Source organism: Cervus canadensis, chromosome 16 (assembly GCF_019320065.1).
Source record: "Cervus canadensis isolate Bull #8, Minnesota chromosome 16, ASM1932006v1, whole genome shotgun sequence".
NCBI classification, from domain to species: Eukaryota; Metazoa; Chordata; class Mammalia; order Artiodactyla; family Cervidae; genus Cervus; species Cervus canadensis.
This window is the reverse complement of record NC_057401.1, coordinates 37,381,582-37,402,411: the sequence shown is the minus strand read 5'-3', so window position 1 is coordinate 37,402,411 and position 20,830 is coordinate 37,381,582. Positions and strand designations below refer to the sequence as shown.

The 20,830-nt window shown below is 38.7% G+C and overlaps 1 protein-coding gene across 3 annotated transcripts in view; it reads left to right on the top strand.

The window, feature by feature from the left end:
• The window catches only part of TTC23L (tetratricopeptide repeat domain 23 like), an 86,055-nt gene that overhangs the window by 5,883 nt on the left and 59,342 nt on the right, over window positions 1-20,830 (top strand). For all 3 annotated transcript variants that reach the window (XM_043488754.1, XM_043488755.1, XM_043488756.1), the window contains exons 3-4: window positions 731-920; window positions 5,987-6,110. In XM_043488754.1, coding sequence (XP_043344689.1) covers window positions 731-920; window positions 5,987-6,110 — 314 coding nt within the window. The remainder of the gene's footprint in view (window positions 1-730; window positions 921-5,986; window positions 6,111-20,830) is intronic.

Sequence of the window (20,830 nt, the reverse complement as noted above, 5' to 3'; positions counted from 1 at the left end):
CAACCCACTCAGCTCTTTCTTCAACACATTTTTGGTTTATTGTTTTTTTCTCCCAATAATTGAAAAGGTCATTTCTCTCCTGAGTCTGCACTTGACCCAGTGTGCGTTCCCCTCCCTTCTCCTTGGTGGAACCACATCCTCTTTTAGTTAGGGTTTATAGTGAAGCTTTTAAAAATTTGAAAGAGGACATGTGAAGTTCCAACCTCAAAATGTTAGTTCCCTTTAGCTTATTTCACTGTGTCCATTTTTGCCCCTGGTTTGGATCAGAATTTAGAACACTAGGAATCTTGGAGATGTTCCAATTCAACATCCTGAAGTCATGGAGCTCATAAAATAATAATAGCTAATGTTAAAAGAGCACTTACTAAATAGCAGGCACTGTGCTAAGTGATTTATGAGTATTACCTGACTTAATCCCATAACCTCATCAGGTGAGTGTTCATATTGACTTCATTTTACAGAGAAACAAATTAATAACTTCAGGTCTTATGGTTGGTAAGCCGCAGAGTTGCAGCTGAGTGGGTAGTTCAACAAATCTGTTTCATTTGAACCACTACATTGCTGTTCTAATTCTGGGTTTTGCAGGTGAAATGAGCTTGCTACTTGGCTTTATTCTTCAGGTCTGTTTTAAAGATCATATCCCCAGCCCCATGTTGGGAGGGCTCTGTCCTTCAGTGCCACGTTGTTTGAGATATGCAAAGGTCAAACCTCACTCCATGTCCCTCTCTAGTACCCACAGGTCCCAGCAAACCAAGATCCCAGAACATCAGCGAACAGATGAGTCATCTCCCACTAGTGGATCTGAAGAGAGTGAGGAAGACACCAAAGCCAAGGAGAAGGCCATAGACTGTATGTCTCATCCCAAAGAGAAATTGGCCCAATCCCAGAAGAAAATAGCTCAGCTGATTAAGAGGAAAAAGGTAAAATAAAAATTCACAAGGATTTCCCTTTTCAAATGGAAATTTCCATGTCCATGAAGGCCATGAAGTGAAGGAAGGTGTTAATATTTCTGTATAAGTGGGAGAGAACAGAGCAGAGCATAGTTGGTAGCCAGCCCACCTTCCAGCTCCACACATGGGTCACTAAATACTTCCTTGGAGTATTTGTGCTCTTGGCTTTAAACTGAAAATTGATGTTGGGTCTTCCTGTTGCTGTTTGGTTCTTTTAATTAACAAACAGTTTTTGATTTCTCCTGAAAGGTTTCAGGATAATATCTTTTGGGTAACAAGAAGTCCAGGATAGTGAGGCAAGAGACTGAGAACAAGGGTAGCCAGGCGCAGTCTAGGCTCAGGCCTAGCAAGGATATGGTAAGATGCCTGTGGTTACAGTGGAATCCTAAGGAAACCAAAGGACAGGAAGTGGGTGGTAGCAGCAGAGGTCAGGGAGTCCAGGTATCCATTTCCAAGAGCAAAGCCAGGACTTGGGAACTACGGCCTCAGAGCAAATGTTTAGCAGGAGTGTTCAAAGTCCAAGAACATGAGACAGCCTGTCAGTGACCCTCGTGATTAACACACAGGCACCAGCCTGCTCCCAGAGCATTATTTATCAACAAAGAATTCTTATGCTGACTTACTGACTTCCTAGCCATTCCCAAACAAGGGGAAAAGTACTTGCGTGAAAGTCTGCAGATGGCTTAGGAAAGGCTGAGAGGCATCTCAGAAGACAACAGAAGTTGATACTTCCCTGGATGGATATATCTGTAAATTTACCTGTGTAAACTACCCAGAAACTTGGAAAGGACCATCATCCTGACCCATTAGTATTTCATGAGCCTAGGCTAGAATGATCAGTTCTAGAAAGACAAGTACCAACTGCTGTGGAATGCAAGTGTGAACTTCTAAGATTTGACAGCTCCTAGACTACTTTGGATAATGACAGAGATTGAGATTGAGGAGTTAAGTCTAGCCCACCCCAGTGCTCACCGCCCTGAAGGACAGGGGGGTTGGTGGTGGCAGTGGGAACGCTGGGCTGACCTCTGGAGCCCATATTGGTTGCTTGTGTCCCCAGGACAGGAAGTGTGGGGACGGATGAATACACGATGTCCAGAGCCAGGAAAGGACTCAAGGCTTTGGACTCCCATTCTAGGTATTTTTCATGGTATTATGCTTCCTCCTCGGAATAGAACTTAGTACTTAGTGTGCGGTTGGCCCATGGAGAACACTCACATGTTCTGACCGAATGGCTGTTTTTAAAGCATGAGGGGAAATGTCCCTCTAACATTGTTTGCCTCTGTGTGTTTGAGCTGAGAGGGATGAAGTCTAAGGTGAGGAAGGATGTGGGGGTCACGGGGGTCAGAAGAGAACAGTCCTTAGACTTCCTCTGTGTTACTCTGTAAGGGGATTACAGTCAGATAATACAGAACAGATTCGGATCCCTTTGATATTGACTCACTTTCCTCTAGAGTAATTCTGTAAGGTGAGTGGTATAGATCTCTAAGTTGAAAAGGAAGCTGGGACTCAGGGTGTTCTTGCCCTAAACCTCACAGTCAGTAAATGTCAGGATCAAGATCAAAATTCCTGGATCAAAATAAGTGCCTGACTTTGTCAATCAGTGCAGCTACCTGGTGACTATGTATGTAAAGTTACTGACATCTATGCGTTAAAGATGTAAGTCTGTGATTTTGAGAGCTCTGCCCATCAATTCTACAGGGCCAGGGACTCTTTTCCCCACCCCATCCTTATCTTTGCCAGTAGAGAGATGATTTATTCAACAAGTGCCGAATGAGTGGCCTCCTCTGTGCATGGAGCATACAGTAGTGAATTTGAGGAATAAACTGTTCTTGGGGAACTTATTTTCTATTTGGGGAGACAGATCATAGGCAGAAAATTTTAGTTAATGGAATATCAGAGTGGTAAATGCCATGAAGAAAAAAATTAAAATTGGTAATGGGGTATAGTAAGTGATGGGGTGAGAGGCTGTTTTAGATAAAGTGACCAAGGAAGGCCTCTCTGGGGTGAACAAAATGAAAATGACACAAGAGGGTAATGATCTGTGAGAGTGTCCCAGGCTGGGCAACAGCAGGTGTACAAGCCCTGAGCTAGAAAGTAGTTCGCTGTATTCAGGAACATCAGATATATTTTAAAATCCTATGATCATAAATAATAATAAAAATTAGAAAAAGGAGAAAAAGATGGAGGAGGAGAAGAAAAAGAATGATAAGCACCTAGCTACTTGGTCACCACTGGTGGGTGCTAGTGAATGAACTCATTATTTGGAAAGCTGGTAAATTAAGGGAAAGATTAAAGTATATATTCTATCCTTCTGATATGAACTGTACTGTTGGGTAACCAAGAAGTAGATGAGGGGAGATTTCATTTTTATAAAGTTAGTCCAGCTAACAGATGAAGAAGGAATGATAGAATTAGGATATCATCATTCTGTTATCTTTTATAGATTTATTCATACAGTTGTGCCTTCATCAGCAAGAGACAAGCAGAGGTTAGGTGTCTTCTGATGGTAGAACATATGCAGTAGTTTTGCTTGGGTAAAAAAAAGCTAAAGGTAATCAAACTTCTAAATCCAATGACCGATATAAAGGCAGAATGGAGGATGGAAGGACATGTTGAGTAACACCATAAGGATGCAGTCAATCCAGTTTCCATCTTTGGGAAGCACTACAAATCAAGTAACTCAGTTTCTTCCATAAATAATTTTCAATGAAAAGAATTAGAAATAAAGGTGGAACCCATGGATTAAAGGAGATTTAGGAGATAGATCTCAGTATTTGGACAATCAAACTGCAAACTATGAGGTAATTATTAGATATATGGGAGTAGGTTGCCGGGGTCCAGCCCCAGCAGGATCCAGGGGAACCCTCAGGATGAACGGCGTCGGCGAATGAGAGAGAGAAAGAGAGAGAGAGAGAGACCAGACCAGGATATGCGGCAGAGTCTGGCAGTTGCTTTATTTTTCACCGTAGCCTTTATACCCTAAATTGGTACATTTCTAAGGGGCAGGTAAGCATACAGACTTAGTTTAACATTATATCAGCTTGTCCTTCACGAAACCAGGTGTGCTCTGTATATTTTTGTTTATGAGAGTCTTTTCCCATAGATTTTTTGTACATTATCTTCTGGCCTTGAGCTTAGCAGAAAACAGAAAAGTGGCAGTCTCATGATACAGCAGGTTGCAACATAATAGAAATACAATCCTGTTAACATAAAAGTCAGTCTTTTTGCAGAAATTCTCAGCTAAATTTATCTAAAAAGTTTAGCACACAAAGACTCCGCGGCTCTGGTGAGGGAGCCCCTGTTTAGCACTCCTGGTTAAAATGTACAATTATCTTACTGTTTTTACACTAGGGCTAAACTCTTATTTTTCTAGATCTCCAACTATATTAACAATAGTTTCCACTGCACAACCTCAGCACATTAACATCAATCAAACGTTGATCTAATAACCACTTTTAAAACAATATTTTTTGTATTCTCTAATAGGGCTTCCTCACTCCCCAAAGGGCTCTGTGCCTCTTAGGGCCTTTATTATGGTTAATCTCTATGTATAACATCTTTTGGCTTTCAGGCCTGTTGACAATTTATGGCTTGCACCTGGTGCAACTTAAAGCAACTTCAGTAGCCGACCCTGTCTTTTTTGTGGTTAATCTATTTTTTTTTCTATTAGGTGTCATCTCCATGGGAATTAGGTAGGGTTACATTTTTATGGAATAGAAATGCAAAGGATTGCAAAAACAGCAGATATGGCACAAAACAGGCTCTTAGTCTAAAAGTTAACTACCTGCAAGAAGTCACCAGCTAATCTCTATCTGAACTATTTTCTATTAGGCACATTTGTGGCTATAATATTTGTGGAGCTTTTGTCACCCCGCGAAGGGGCCTATGCTTAATAGTTTCTTTTGTTAGCATACTGTGCTTAGGATGTTTAGAACAATCATGAGCATTTTTTGCAATGAGAGCACACATTTATCAAACAAGCCAGAATGCCAGCAAAAGAGTTTGAATTGAAGCATTTTCTTCATCCCTGGCCGCTTCATAGGGTACCAGCGTCTAGGAGATTTATTAGGGTTTTAAGTTGGTCTTTATTTAGTGAAAGAGGAGCAGGAGAGCTCTCGGCAGGCAACACAAGAATTCGCAGCAGGGCAAACAAGAACAACAACAGAAAAGGGGGGAGGATATAGGGTGGGGTAGAGGCCGAGGCCGATCTGGAGGGTCCCTTATCCTAGACAGCCTTGCCTGTCAGGTTTTTTCCTCATGACTTCGTCATGGATGGGATCCCGGACGGCCTTGCCTGTCCAGTATTTTCTTCATGACCTCGTCACGGGTGGGACCTCCCATAACGGCTCCCGGCAGTAGGTATTTGATAGCAAGGAATCATTGTTAATATTTTGGTGTGATAATGATTTTGTGATTCTGTTGGTTTGGCCCAAAAAGTTCATTCGGGTTTTCCCTGAGATGTTACAGAAAAACCCAAACGAACTATCTGGCCAACCCCGTATTTCTAAGTCCATATCTTTTGGAGGTACTTATGAAATATGAGATGACTTAGTATCTTGGATTTGCTTCAGAGCCGTAGAGGGAGAGGGTGAGTACATGTGGAGCATAGATATGAAACAAGATTGACCATGAGTAGTTACTTGAGGCAGCTAAGTGAGTCATTGTCCATTCCGTTTTTGCATACTGTTAAATTTTTTCACAGTGAGAGGTGAAAATAAGTCCCTCTGGCTGTGATATAGAAAGTTAACTTTTGGGGGGGGGCAGGGGTGGAGGCAGTAGAAGGGGCTGAGGTCACCCAGGTCATAGGTGAGGGTGGCTTGGCCTGGGTATGCATGGCAGGAATGAAGAAAAGAGCTTAGCTTCAGGACTTAGTAGTAAGGTGGAGCTAATAGGACTTGATGAATTGGCTGTGGGATGGGAAGCAGGGAGGAGGGAAAAAGATGACAGTGGATGCAGTCCTGCATTCCTGTGATGAGATGCGGGCCGGGGATTTTCCTCTTTTCCAGAAAGCATGATGACTTGCTTGCTCTCTGCAGAACATTGAAGCAAATAAGGAGCTGATTCGCTGTGTCATCCTTTCTCGGATTATTTTTGGGGAAGAACACTGGAAATGTGCACAGGCTTTGGCCACCCTGGCTTATGGCTACCTGACACTGAGAGGTACTCTGTTTCCCAGTTGGGTGTGGGTGGGTGAACCATTGCTGAGCAAACACAACTGCAGTGGGGGTGGGGATGACCAGGGGAGGATCCATCCTGTCCCCAACGCACAGCTTGTCAAGAGAAGGGAAAGCCCATGGGTGAGGCAGGCAGTAGGATGGGGATCTTAAGAGATAAAAATAATAATGAAGGAAAGAAGGCAGAGGACAGAAGACTGAAGGACAAAATAGGGTAGAGGGAGCGGAGCCAGTGAGGAGCTAGAAGAATCAGGAAGGGCCAACTCAGGGAAGCCAAGGGAGAAGAAGGCATTTCAAAAGAAGCTCAGTGTGATTTCAGCAGGTTCTGATGGCGGAGAGAAGTCAAATGGGGTGAAGGCCGAAGAGAGACCCGTGGATTTGTCCATCAACAAGTCATTGGCAGTTGGTTTGGCACCAACAAATAAACTCCTTGGGCCCTGGGAGAGCACAGATTCAGGAAGACAATTTAGGAAACTGTTTCTGAAATTCTGACTGGAGGTGAGGGCAACTTGAAACCAAGAGGAAGGTACAGAAGCATGTGAGGGGGATGTTGTCTGAACCGAGGGAAGGCAGACGCAGCCCCCCTTTCTTCAGAAAGATTACTGAGTGGGTCTGTGGAAGGAGGTTGGGCTTCATCTTCTGAAGTCAACACTTTCAATGAGCAGCCCCAGTAGACCTTGAGTTTTGCTTTTCCAGTTAGATTCCAAACTGACTCAAGACAGGTAAACAAGTCATGTCACAAAAGACGCTGGGAGCACTGCCCTCTTTTCTCTGACTCACAGTTCTTCCCGCCACATGAATGGGCAACCACATTGGAGTCATAGGTTGGAGGGGGGAAAAGTTTTCCTGTAAAGGAAGGTCTTTTTTTTTTTTTCCATTTATTTTTATTAGTTGGAGGCTAATTACTTTACAATATTGTAGTGGTTTTTGTCATACATTAACATGAATCAGCCATGGATTTACATGTATTCCCCATCCCGATCCCCCCTCCCACCTCCCGCTCCACCCGATTCCTCTGGGTCTTCCCAGTGCACCAGGCCCAAGCACTTGTCTCATGCATCCAGCCTGGGCTGGTGATCTGTTTCACCCTAGATAATATACAGGTTTCGATGCTGTTCTCTCGAAATATCCCACCCTCGCCTTCTCCCACAGAGTCCACCATGCAGGACGGTGTTTGTAACCTGCCTTTTTCTGGGTGAGAAGGTACATCTGTGTCTCTTTTTCTGTTTTACATATAGGGTTATCGTTACCATCTTTTTAAATTCCATATATATGCATTAGTATACTGTATTGGTCTTTATCTTTCTGGCTTACTTCACTCTGTATAAGGGGCTCCAGTTTCATCCATCTCATTAGAACTGAGTCAAATGAATTCTTTTTAATGGCTGAGTAATATTCCATGGTGTATATGTACCACAGCTTCCTTATCCATTCGTCTGCTGATGGGCATCTAGGTTGCTTCCATGTCCTGGCTATTATAAACAGTGCTGCGACGAACATTGGGGTGCACGTGTCTCTTTCAGATCTGGTTTCCTTGGTGTGTATGCCCAGAAGTGGGATTGCTGGGTCATATGGCAGTTCTATTTCCAGTTTTTTAAGAAATCTCCACACTGTTCTCCATAGTGGCTGTACTAGTTTGCATTCCCACCAACAGTGTAAGAGGGTTCCCTTTTCTCCACACCCTCTCCAGCATTTATTGCTTGTAGACTTTTGGATAGCAGCCATCCTGACTGGCGTGTAATGGTACCTCATTGTGGTTTTGATTTGCATTTCTCTAATAATGAGTGATGTTGAGCATCTTTTCATGTGTTTGTTAGCCATCTGTATGTCTTCTTTGGAGAAATGTCTGTTTAGTTCTTTGGCCCATTTTTTGATTGGGTCATTTATTTTTCTGGAATTGAGCTGCAGGAGTTGCTTGTATATTTTTGAGATTAATCCTTTGTCTGTTTCTTCATTTGCTATTATTTTCTCCCAATCTGAGGGCTGTCTTTTCACCTTGCTTATAGTTTCCTTTGTAGTGCAAAAGCTTTTAAGTGTTCATTGGTTCCCATTTGTTAGTTTGCTTTTATTTCCAATATTCTGGGAGGTGGGTATTAGAGGATCTTGCCGTGATTTATGTCGGAGAGTGTTTGCCTATGTTCTCCTCTAGGAGTTTTATAGTTTCTGGTCTTACATTTAGATCTTTAATCCATTTTGAGTTTATTTTTGTGTATGGTGTTAGAAAGTGTTCTAGTTTCATTCTTTTACAAGTGGTTGACCAGTTTTCCCAGCACCACTTGTTAAAGAGGTTGTCTTTTTTCCATTGTATATCCTTGCCTCCTTTGTCAAAGATAAGGTGTCCATAGGTTCGTGGATTTATCTCTGGGCTTTCTATTCTGTTCCATTGATCTATATTTCTGTCTTTGTGCCAGTACCATACTGTCTTGATGACTGTGGCTTTGTAGTAGAGTCTGAAGTCAGGCAGGTTGATTCCTCCAGTTCCATTCTTCTTTCTCAAGATTATTTTGGCTATTCGAGGTTTTTGGTATGTCCATACAAATTGTGAAATTCTTTGGTCTAGTTCTGTGAAAAATACCGTCAGTAGCTTGATAGGGATTGCTTTGAATCTATAGATTTGGTCCTCATATTTTTTATACAAATTCATCCTCCTCTTATTTTTCAACCTTCACATGCTACTCATACTTTTGACACCGTTTCATGCTCTTCATATTTTTGACACCTTTTCATGCTCCCCATATTTTTGACACTTTTTCATGCTCTACATATTTTTCAGACCTTTTCATGCTTGTCGTATTTTTCAGACGTCTTCATGCTCCTCGTATTTTTCAGACCTTTTCATGCTCCTCGTATTTTTCACAACTTTACATGCTCTTTGTATTTGTCACACCTTTTCAAGCTCTTCGTATTTTTCACACCTTTTCATGCTCTTCGTGTTTTTCACACCTTTTCAGGCTCTTCGCATTTTTCACACCTTTTCATGCTCTTCATATTTTTGACATGCTTTCATGCTCTTCATATTTTTCAGACCTTTTCATGCTCTTGATATTTTTTCACAGCTTTCCATGCTCTTCGTGTTTTTCACTCCGTTTCATGTTCTCGTGTTTTTCAGACTGTTTCATGCTCCTCATATTTTTCACACCTTTTCATGCTCTTCATATTTTTCACACCGTTTCATCCTCCTCTAATTTTTCATACAGTTTCATGCGCCTCATATTTTTCACACCTTTACATGCTTCTCACATTTTCAACAGCTTTTAATGCTCCTCATATCCTTGACACCTTATTATGCTCTTCATATTTTTCAGACCTTTTCATGCTTTTGATATTTTTGAAAGCTTTTCATGCTCTTCGTGTTTTTCACACCTTTTCCTGCTCTTCGTATTTTTCACACCTTTTCATGCTCCTTATATTTTTGACACCTTTTCATGCTCTTCATATTTTTCAGACCTTTTCTTGCTCCTCGTATATTTCAGACCTTTTCATGCTCCTCGTTTTTTTCAGAGCTTTTCATGCTCCTCGTATATTTCAGACCTTTACGTGCTCCTCTTAATTTTCAGATCTTTTCATGCTCTACATATTTTTCAGACCTTTTCATGCTCCTCGTACTTTTCACACTATTTCATGCTATTCATATTTTTCACACCTTTTCATGCTCCTCGTATTTTTCACAACTTTTCATGCTGCTCGTATTTTTCACAACTTTCCATGCTCTTCGTATTTGTCACACCTTTTCATGCTCTTCTTATTTTCCACACTTTTACATGCTCTGCATGTTTTTCACACCCTATCATGCTGTTCTTATTTTTCACATTTTTTCATGCTCTTCATATTTTTCACACCTTTTAATGCTCCTCGTATTTTTCAGACCTTTTCATGCTCCTCGTACTTTTCACAGTTTTTCATGCTATTCATAATTTTCAGACATTTTAATGCTCCTCGTACTTTTCACACCTTTTCTTGCTCCTAGTATTTTTCACACCTTTTCATGCTCCTAGTATTTTTTACACCTTTTCATGCTCCTCATATTTTTCACACCTTTTCATGCTCTTCATATTTTTCACACCGTTTCATGCTCCTTATACTTTTTATACAAATTCATCCTCCTCTTATTTTTCAACCTGCACATGCTACTCATACTTTTGACACCGTTTCATGCTCTTCATATTTTTGACACCTTTTCATGCTCCCCATATTTTTAACACTTTTTCATGCTCTACATATTTTTCAGACCTTTTCATGCTTGTCGTATTTTTCAGACGTCTTCATGCTCCTCGTATTTTTCACAACTTTACATGCTCTTTGTATTTGTCACACCTTTTCAAGCTCTTCGTATTTTTCACACCTTTTCATGTTCTTCGTGTTTTTCACACCTTTTCAGGCTCTTCCTATTTTTCACACCTTTTCATGCTCTTCATATTTTTGACACGTTTTCATGCTTTTCATATTTTTCAGACCTTTTCATGCTCTTGATATTTTTCACAGCTTTCCGTGCTCTTCGTGTTATTCACTCCATTTCATGATCTCGTGTTTTTCAAGTGTTTCATGCTCCTCATATTTTTCACACCTTTTCATGCTCTTCATATTTTTCACACCGTTTCATCCTCCTCTAATTTTTCATACAGTTTCATGCTACTCATATTTTCACACCTTTACATGCTTCTCATATTTTCGACACCTTTTAATGCTCCTCATATTTTGGACACCTTATCATACTCTTCATATTTTTCAGACCTTTTCATGCTTTTGATAATTTTCACACCTTTTCCTTCTCTTCCTATTTTTCACACCTTTTCCTGCTCTTCGAATTTTTCACACCTTTTCATGCTCCTTATATTTTTGACACCTTTTCATGCTCTTCATATTTTTCAGACCTTTTCATGCTCCTCGTATATTTCACACCTTTTCATGCTCCTTGTTTTTTCAGACCATTTCATGCTCCTCGTATTTTTCACACCTTTTCGTGCTCCTCATATTTTTCACACCTTTTCATGCTCCTCGTTTATTTCAGACCTTTTCATGCTTCTCGTATTTTGCAGACCTTTTCATGCTCTTCGTATTTTTCAAACCTCTTCATGCTCTTTGGGTTTTTCACACCTTTTCCTGCTCTTCGAATTTTTCAGGCCGTTTCATGCTCTTGATATTTTTCACACCTTTTCATGCTCTTCGTGTTTTTCACACCTTTTCATGCTCTTCGTATATTTCCCACCGTTTCAATCTCGTCATATTTTTCACACCTTTTCATGCTCTTCACTTTTTTCACACCATTTCATGCTCCACATATTTTTTACAGTTTTTCATGCCCCTCATATTTTTCAGACAGTTTCCTGCTCCTCATATTTTTCAGACCGTTTCATGCTCTTGATATTTTTCATACCTTTCCATGGTCTTCATATTTTTCACAACTTTTCATGCTCCTCATATTTTTGAAATCTTTTGAAGCTCTTCATATTTTTCACACCTTTTCATGCTCCTCATATTTTTGACACCTTTTAATGTTCTTCAAGTTTTTCAGAACTTTTCATGCTCCTCATATTTTTGACACCTTTTCATGCTCCTCACATTTTTCACACCGTTTCACGCTCCTCATATTTTTGACACCTTTTCATGCTCTTCCTATTTTTTCACACCGTTTCATGCTCCTCATATTTTTCATACAGATTCATGCTCTTCCTATTTTCACACCTTTAAATGCTCCTCATATTTTTGACACCTTTTCATGCTCTTCATATTTTTCACCCTTTTCATGCTCCTCATAATTTTGACACCTTTTCATGCTCCTCACATTTTTTTCACACCGTTTCATGCTCCTCACATTTTTCACACCGTTTCACGTTCCTCATATTTTTGACACCTTTTCATGCTCTTCCTATTTTTCACACCGTTTCATGCTCCTCATATTTTTCATACAGATTCATGCTCTTCCTATTTTTCACACCTTTAAATGCTCCTCATATTTTTGACACCTTTTCATGCTCTTCATATTTTTCACTCCTTTTCATGCTCCTCATATTTTTGACACCTTATCATGCTCTTCATATTTTTCAGACCTTTTCATGCCCCTCGTGTGTTTCAGACCATTTCATGCTCCTCGTATTTTTCAGACCCTTTCATGCTCCTCGTATTTTTCAGATCTTTTCATGCTCCTCGTATTTTTCAGACCCTTTCATGCTCCTCGTATTTTTCAGACCTTTTCATGCTCCTCGTATTTTTCACACCTTTTCATGCTCCTCGTATTTTTCACAACTTTTCATGATGTTTGTATTTGTCACACCTTTTCAAGCTCTTCGTTTTTTTCGGACCTTTTCATGCTCTTCGTGTTTTTCACACCTTTTCAGGCTGTTCTTATTTTTCACACATTTTCATGCTCTTCGTGTTTTTCACACCTTTTCATGCTCTCGTATTTTTCAGACCTTTTCAAACTCCTCATATTTTTCTCACCTTTTCATTATATTCATGTTTTTCACACCTTTTCATCCTCCTCATATTTTTCATACAGATTCATGCCCCTCATATTTTTCACACCTTTACATGTTCCTCATATTTTTGACACCTTTTCATGCTCTTCATATTTTACACACCTTTTCATTCTCCTCATATTTCTGACACCTTTTCATGCTCCACATATTTTTCAGACCTTTTCATGCTCCTCGTATTTTTAAGACGTTTTCATCCTCCTCATAATTTTCACACCTTTTCATGCTCTTCATATGTTTCACACCGTTTCATGCTCCTCATATTTTTCATACAGATTCATGCTCCTCATATTTTTCACACCTTTACATGCTCCTCATATTTTTGACACCTTTTCATGCTCTTCATATTTTTCACACCTTTTCATTCTCCTCATAGTTTTGACACCTGTTCATGCTCTACATATTTTTCAGACCTTTTCCTGTGCCTCGTATTTTTCAGACCTTTTCATGCTCCTCGTACTTTTCACACTTTTTCATGCTATCCATATTTTTCACACCTTTTCATGTCCTCGTATTTTTCACAACTGTTCATGCTCCTGGTATTTTTCACAACTTTTCATGCTCTTCGTATTTGTCACACCTTTTCATGCTCTTCTTATTTTCCACACTTTTACATGCTCTGCATGTTTTTCACACCTTTTCATACTCTTCTTATTTTTCACATTTTTTTATGCTCTTCATATTTTTCACACCTTTTCATGCTCTGCATATTTTTCAGACCTTTTCATGCTTTTTATATTTTTCACAGCTTTTCATGATCTTCGTGATCTTCAGACGTGTTTTTCACACCTTTTCATGCTCTCGTATTTTTCAGACATTTTAATGCTCCTCGTACTTTTCACACCTTTTCATGCTCCTGGTATTTTTCACATCTTTTCATGCTCTTTGAATTTTTCATACCTTTTCATGCTCTTCTTATTTTCCACACTTTTACATGCTCTGCATGTTTTTCACACCCTATCATGCTCTTTTTATTTTTCACATTTTTTCATGCTCTTCATATTTTTCACACCTTTTCATGCTCCTCGTATTTTTCAGACCTTTTCATGCTCCTCGTACTTTTCACACTGTTTCATGCTATTCATAATTTTCAGGCATTTTAATGCTCCTCGTACTTTTCACACCTTTTCATGCTCCTAGTATTTTTCACACCTTTTCATGCTCCTGGTATTTTTCACAACTTTTCATGCTCTTCGTATTTTTCACATCTTTTCATGCTCTTTGAATTTTTCATACCTTTTCATGCTCTTCATATTCCTCAGACCTTTTCATGCTCTTGATATTTTTCACACCTTTTCATGCCCTTCGTGTTTTTCACATCTTTCATGCTCTTGATAATTTTCACACCTTTTCATGCTCTTCATATTTTTCAGACCTTTTCATGCTCTTGATATTTTTCACACCTTTGCATGCCCTTCGTGTTTTTCACACATTTCATGCTCCTCATATTTTTTACACCTTTTCATGCTCCTCATATTTTTCACACCTTTTCATGCTCTTCATATTTTTCACACCGTTTCATGCTCCTCATATTTTTTTTCTTTTCTTTCTTTCTTTCTTTCTTTATTTATTTTTCCAGTGGGTTTTGTCATACATTGATATGAATCAGCCATGGATTTACATGTATTCCCAATCCCGATCCCCCCTCCCACCTCCCTCTCCACCCGATTCCTCTGGGTCTTCCCAGTGCACCAGGCCGGAGCACTTGTCTCATGCATCCCACCTGGGCTGGTGATCTGTTTCACCATAGATAGTATACATGCTGTTCTTTTGAAATATCCCACCCTCACATTCTCCCACAGAGTTCAAAAGTCTGTTCTGTATGTCTGTGTCTCTTTTTCTGTTTTGCATATAGGGTTATCGTTATCACCTTTCTAAATTCCATATATATGTGTTAGTATGCTGTAATGTTCTTTATCTTTCTGGCTTACTTCACTCTGTATAATGGGCTCCAGCTTCATCCATCTCATTAGGACTGGTTCAAATGAATTCTTTAACGGCTGAGTAATATTCCATGGTGTATATGTACCACAGCTTCCTTATCCATTCATCTGCTGATGGGCATCTAGGTTGCTTCCATGTCCTGGCTATTATAAACAGTGCTGCGATGAACATTGGGGTGCACGTGTCTCTTTCAGATCTGGTTTCCTCAGTGTGTATGCCCAGAAGTGGGATTGCTGGGTCATATGGCAGTTCTATTTCCAGCTTTTTAAGAAATCTCCACACTGTTCTCCATAGCGGCTATACTAGTTTGCATTCCCACCACAGTGTAAGAGGGTTTTCCTTTTCTTCCACACCCTCTCCAGCATTTATTGCTTTGTAGACTTTTGGATAGCAGCCATCCTGACTGGCGTGTAATGGTACCTCATTGTGGTTTTGATTTGCATTTCTCTGATAATGAGTGATGTTGAGCATCTTTTCATGTGTTTGTTAGCCATCTGTATGTCTTCTTTGGAGAAATGTCTGTTTAGTTCTTTGGCCCATTTTTGATTGGGTCATTTATTTTTCTGGAATTGAGCTGCAGGAGTTGCTTGTATATTTTTGAGATTAATCCTTTGTCTGTTTCTTCATTTGCTATTATTTTCTCCCAATCTGAGGGCTGTCTTTTCAACTTACTTATAGTTTCCTTTGTTGTGCAAAAGCTTTTAAGTTTCATTAGGTCCCATTTGTTTAGTTTTGCTTTTATTTCCAATATTCTGGGAGGTGGGTCATAGAGGATCTTGCCGTGATTTATGTCGGAGAGTGTTTTGCCTATGTTCTCCTCTAGGAGTTTTATAGTTTCTGGTCTTACATTTAGATCTTTAATCCATTTTGAGTTTATTTTTGTGTATGGTGTTAGAAAGTGTTCTAGTTTCATTCTTTTACAAGTGGTTGACCAGTTTTCCCAGCACCACTTGTTAAAGAGGTTGTCTTTTTTCCATTGTATATCCTTGCCTCCTTTGTCAAAGATAAGGTGTCCATAGGTTCGTGGATTTATCTCTGGGCTTTCTATTCTGTTCCATTGATCTATATTTCTGTCTTTGTGCCAGTACCATACTGTCTTGATGACTGTGGCTTTGTAGTAGAGTCTGAAGTCAGGCAGGTTGATTCCTCCAGTTCCATTCTTCTTTCTCAAGATTACTTTGGCTATTCGAGGTTTTTTGTATTTCCATACAAATTGTGAAATTCTTTGGTCTAGTTCTGTGAAAAATACCGTTGGTAGCTTGATGGGGATTGCTTTGAATCTATAGATTTGGTCCTCATATTTTTTATACAAATTCATGCTCCTCTTATTTTTCAACCTTCACATGCTACTCATATTTTTGACACCGTTTCATGCTCTTCATATTTTTGACACCTTTTCATGCTTCCCATATTTTTGACACTTTTTCATGCTCTACATATTTTTCAGACCTTTTCATGCTTGTCGTATTTTTCAGACGTCTTCATGCTCCTCGTATTTTTCAGACCTTTTCATGCTCCTCGTATTTTTCACAACTTTACATGCTCTTTGTATTTGTCACACCTTTTCAAGCTCTTCGTATTTTTCACACCTTTTCATGCTCTTCGTGTTTTTCACACCTTTTCAGGCTCTTCGCATTTTTCACACCTTTTCATGCTCTTCATATTTTTGACATGCTTTCATGCTCTTCATATTTTTCAGACCTTTTCATGCTCTTGATATTTTTTCACAGCTTTCCATGCTCTTCGTGTTTTTCACTCCGTTTCATGATCTCGTGTTTTTCAGACTGTTTCATGCTCCTCATATTTTTCACACCTTTTCATGCTCTTCATATTTTTCACGCCGTTTCATCCTCCTCTAATTTTTCGTACAGTTTCATGCTCCTCATATTTTTCACACCTTTACATGCTTCTCACATTTTCAACAGCTTTTAATGCTCCTCATATCCTTGACACCTTATTATGCTCTTCATATTTTTCAGACCTTTTCATGCTTTTGATATTTTTGAAAGCTTTTCATGCTCTTCGTGTTTTTCACACCTTTTCCTGCTCTTCGTGTTTTTCACACCTTTTCATGCTCCTTATATTTTTGACACCTTTTCATGCTCTTCATATTTTTCAGACCTTTTCTTGCTCCTCGTATATTTCAGACCTTTTCATGCTCCTCGTTTTTTTCAGAGCTTTTCATGCTCCTCGTATATTTCAGACCTTTACGTGCTCCTCTTAATTTTCAGATCTTTTCATGCTCTACATATTTTTCAGACCTTTTCATGCTCCTCGTACTTTTCACACTATTTCATGCTATTCATATTTTTCACACCTTTTCATGCTCCTCGTATTTTTCACAACTTTTCATGCTGCTCGTATTTTTCACAACTTTCCATGCTCTTCGTATTTGTCACACCTTTTCATGCTCTTCTTATTTTCCACACTTTTACATGCTCTGCATGTTTTTCACACCCTATCATGCTGTTCTTATTTTTCACATTTTTTCATGCTCTTCATATTTTTCACACCTTTTAATGCTCCTCGTATTTTTCAGACCTTTTCATGCTCCTCGTACTTTTCACAGTTTTTCATGCTATTCATAATTTTCAGACATTTTAATGCTCCTCGTACTTTTCACACCTTTTCTTGCTCCTAGTATTTTTCACACCTTTTCATGCTCCTAGTATTTTTTACACCTTTTCATGCTCCTCATATTTTTCACACCTTTTCATGCTCTTCATATTTTTCACACCGTTTCATGCTCCTTATACTTTTTATACAAATTCATCCTCCTCTTATTTTTCAACCTGCACATGCTACTCATACTTTTGACACCGTTTCATGCTCTTCATATTTTTGACACCTTTTCATGCTCCCCATATTTTTAACACTTTTTCATGCTCTACATATTTTTCAGACCTTTTCATGCTTGTCGTATTTTTCAGACGTCTTCATGCTCCTCGTATTTTTCACAACTTTACATGCTCTTTGTATTTGTCACACCTTTTCAAGCTCTTAGTATTTTTCACCTTTTCATGCTCTTCGTGTTTTTCACACCTTTTCAGGCTCTTCGTATTTTTCACACTTTTCATGCTCTTCATATTTTTGACACGTTTTCATGCTTTTCATATTTTTCAGACCTTTTCATGCTCTTGATATTTTTCACAGCTTTCCGTGCTCTTCGTGTTGTTCACTCCATTTCATGATCTCGTGTTTTTCAAGTGTTTCATGCTCCTCATATTTTTCACACCTTTTCATGCTCTTCATATTTTTCACACCGTTTCATCCTCCTCTAATTTTTCATACAGTTTCATGCTCCTCATATTTTTCACACCTTTACATGCTTCTCATATTTTCGACACCTTTTAATGCTCCTCATATTTTGGACACCTTATCATACTCTTCATATTTTTCAGACCTTTTCATGCTTTTGATAATTTTCACACCTTTTCCTTCTCTTCATATTTTTCACACCTTTTCCTGCTCTTCGTATTTTTCACACCTTTTCATGCTCCTTATATTTTTGACACCTTTTCATGCTCTTCATATTTTTCAGACCTTTTCATGCTCCTCGTATATTTCACACCTTTTCATGCTCCTTGTTTTTTCAGACCATTTCATGCTCCTCGTATTTTTCACACCTTTTCGTGCTCCTCATATTTTTCACACCTTTTCATGCTCCTCGTTTATTTCAGACCTTTTCATGCTTCTCGTATTTTGCAGACCTTTTCATGCTCTTCGTATTTTTCAAACCTCTTCATGCTCTTTGGGTTTTTCACACCTTTTCCTGCTCTTCGAATTTTTCAGGCCGTTTCATGCTCTTGATATTTTTCACACCTTTTCATGCTCTTCGTGTTTTTCACACCTTTTCATGCTCTTCGTATATTTCCCACCGTTTCATTCTCGTCATATTTTTCACACCTTTTCATGCTCTTCACTTTTTTCACACCATTTCATGCTCCACATATTTTTGACAGTTTTTCATGCCCCTATATTTTTCAGACAGTTTCCTGCTCCTCATATTTTTCAGACCGTTTCATGCTCTTGATATTTTTCACACCTTTTCATGGTCTTCATATTTTTCACAACTTTTCATGCACCTCATATTTTTGAAATCTTTTGAAGCTCTTCATATTTTTCACACCTTTTCATGCTCCTCATATTTTTCACACCTTTTCATGCTCCACATATTTTTGACACCTTTTAATGTTCTTCATGTTTTTCAGAACTTTTCATGCTCCTCATATTTTTGACACCTTTTCATGCTCCTCACATTTTTCACACCGTTTCATGCTCCTCATATTTTTGACACCTTTTCATGCTCTTCCTATTTTTCACTCCGTTTCATGCTTCTCATATTTTTCATACACATTCATGTTCTTCCTATTTTTCACACCTTTAAATGCTCCTCATATTTTTGACACCTTTTCATGCTCTTCATATTTTTCACTCCTTTTCATGCTCCTCATATTTTTGACACCTTTTCATGCTCTTCACATTTTTCACACCGTTTCATGCTCCTCATATTTTTGACACCTTTTCATGCTCTTCCTATTTTTCACACCGTTTCATGCTCCTCATATTTTTCATACAGATTCTTGCTCTTCCTATTTTTCACACCTTTAAATGCTCCTCATATTTTTGACACCTTTTCATGCTCTTCATATTTTTCACTCCTTTTCATGCTCCTCATATTTTTGACACCTTTTCATGCTCTTCATATTTTTCAGACCTTTTCATGCCCCTCGTGTGTTTCAGACCATTTCATGCTCCTCGTATTTTTCAGACCCTTTCATGCTCCTCGTATTTTTCAGATCTTTTCATGCTCCTCGTATTCTTCACATCTTTTCATGCTCCTTGTTTTTTTCAGACCCTTTAATGTTCCTCGTATTTTTCAGACCTTTTCATGCTCCTCGTGTTTTTCACTCCTTTTCATGCTCCTCGTATTTTTCACAACTTTTCATGATGTTTGTATTTGTCACACCTTTTCAAGCTCTTCGTATTTTTTGGACCTTTTCATGCTCTTCGTGTTTTTCACACCTTTTCTGGCTGTTCTTATTTTTCACACATTTTCATGCTCTTCGTGTTTTTCACACCTTTTCATGCTCTCGTATTTTTCAGACCTTTTCAAACTCCTCATATTTTTCTCACCTTTTCATTATATTCATGTTTTTCACACCTTTTCATCCTCCTCATATTTTTCATACAGATTCATGCCCCTCATATTTTTCACACCTTTACATGTTCCTCATATTTTTGACACCTTTTCATGCTCTTCATATTTTACACCCCTTTTCATTCTTCTCATATTTTTGACACCTTTTCATGCTGCACATAATTTTCAGACCTTTTCATGCTCCTCGTATTTTTAAGACGTTTTCATCCTCCTCATAATTTTCACACCTTTTCATGCTCTTCATATGTTTCACACTGTTTCATGCTCCTCATATTTTTCATACAGATTCATGCTCCTCATATTTTTCACACCTTTACATGCTCCTCATGTTTTTGACACCTTTTCATGCTCTTCATATTTTTCACACCTTTTCATTCTCCTCATAGTTTTGACACCTGTTCATGCTCTACATATTTTTCAGACCTTTTCCTGTGCCTCGTATTTTTCAGACCTTTTCATGCTCCTCGTACTTTTCACACTTTTTCATGCTATTCATATTTTTCACACCTTTTCATGTCCTCGTATTTTTCACAACTGTTCATGCTCCTGGTATTTTTCACAACTTTTCATGCTCTTCGTATTTGTCACACCTTTTCATGCTCTTCTTATTTTCCACACTTTTACATGCTCTGCATGTTTTTCACACCTTTTCATACTCTTCTTATTTTTCACATTTTTCATGCTCTTCATAATTTTCACACCTTTTCATGCTCTTCATATTTTTCAGACGTTTTCATGCTTTTTATATTTTTCACAGCTTTTCATGATCTTCGTGTTTTTCACACCTTTTCATGCTCTCGTATACTTCAGACATTTTAATGCTCCTCGTACTTTTCACACCTTTTCATGCTCCTGGTATTTTTCACATCTTTTCATGCTCTTTGAATTTTTCATAACTATTCATGCTCTTCTTATTTTCTACACTTTTACATGCTCTGCATGTTTTTCACACCCTATCATGCTGTTCTTATTTTTCACATTTTTTCATGCTCCTCGTAATTTTCAGACTTTTTCATGCTCCTCGTACTTTTCACACTTTTTCATGCTATTCATAATTTTCAGGCATTTTAATGCTCCTCGTACTTTGCACACCTTTTCATGCTCCGAGTATTTTTCACAGCTTTTCAT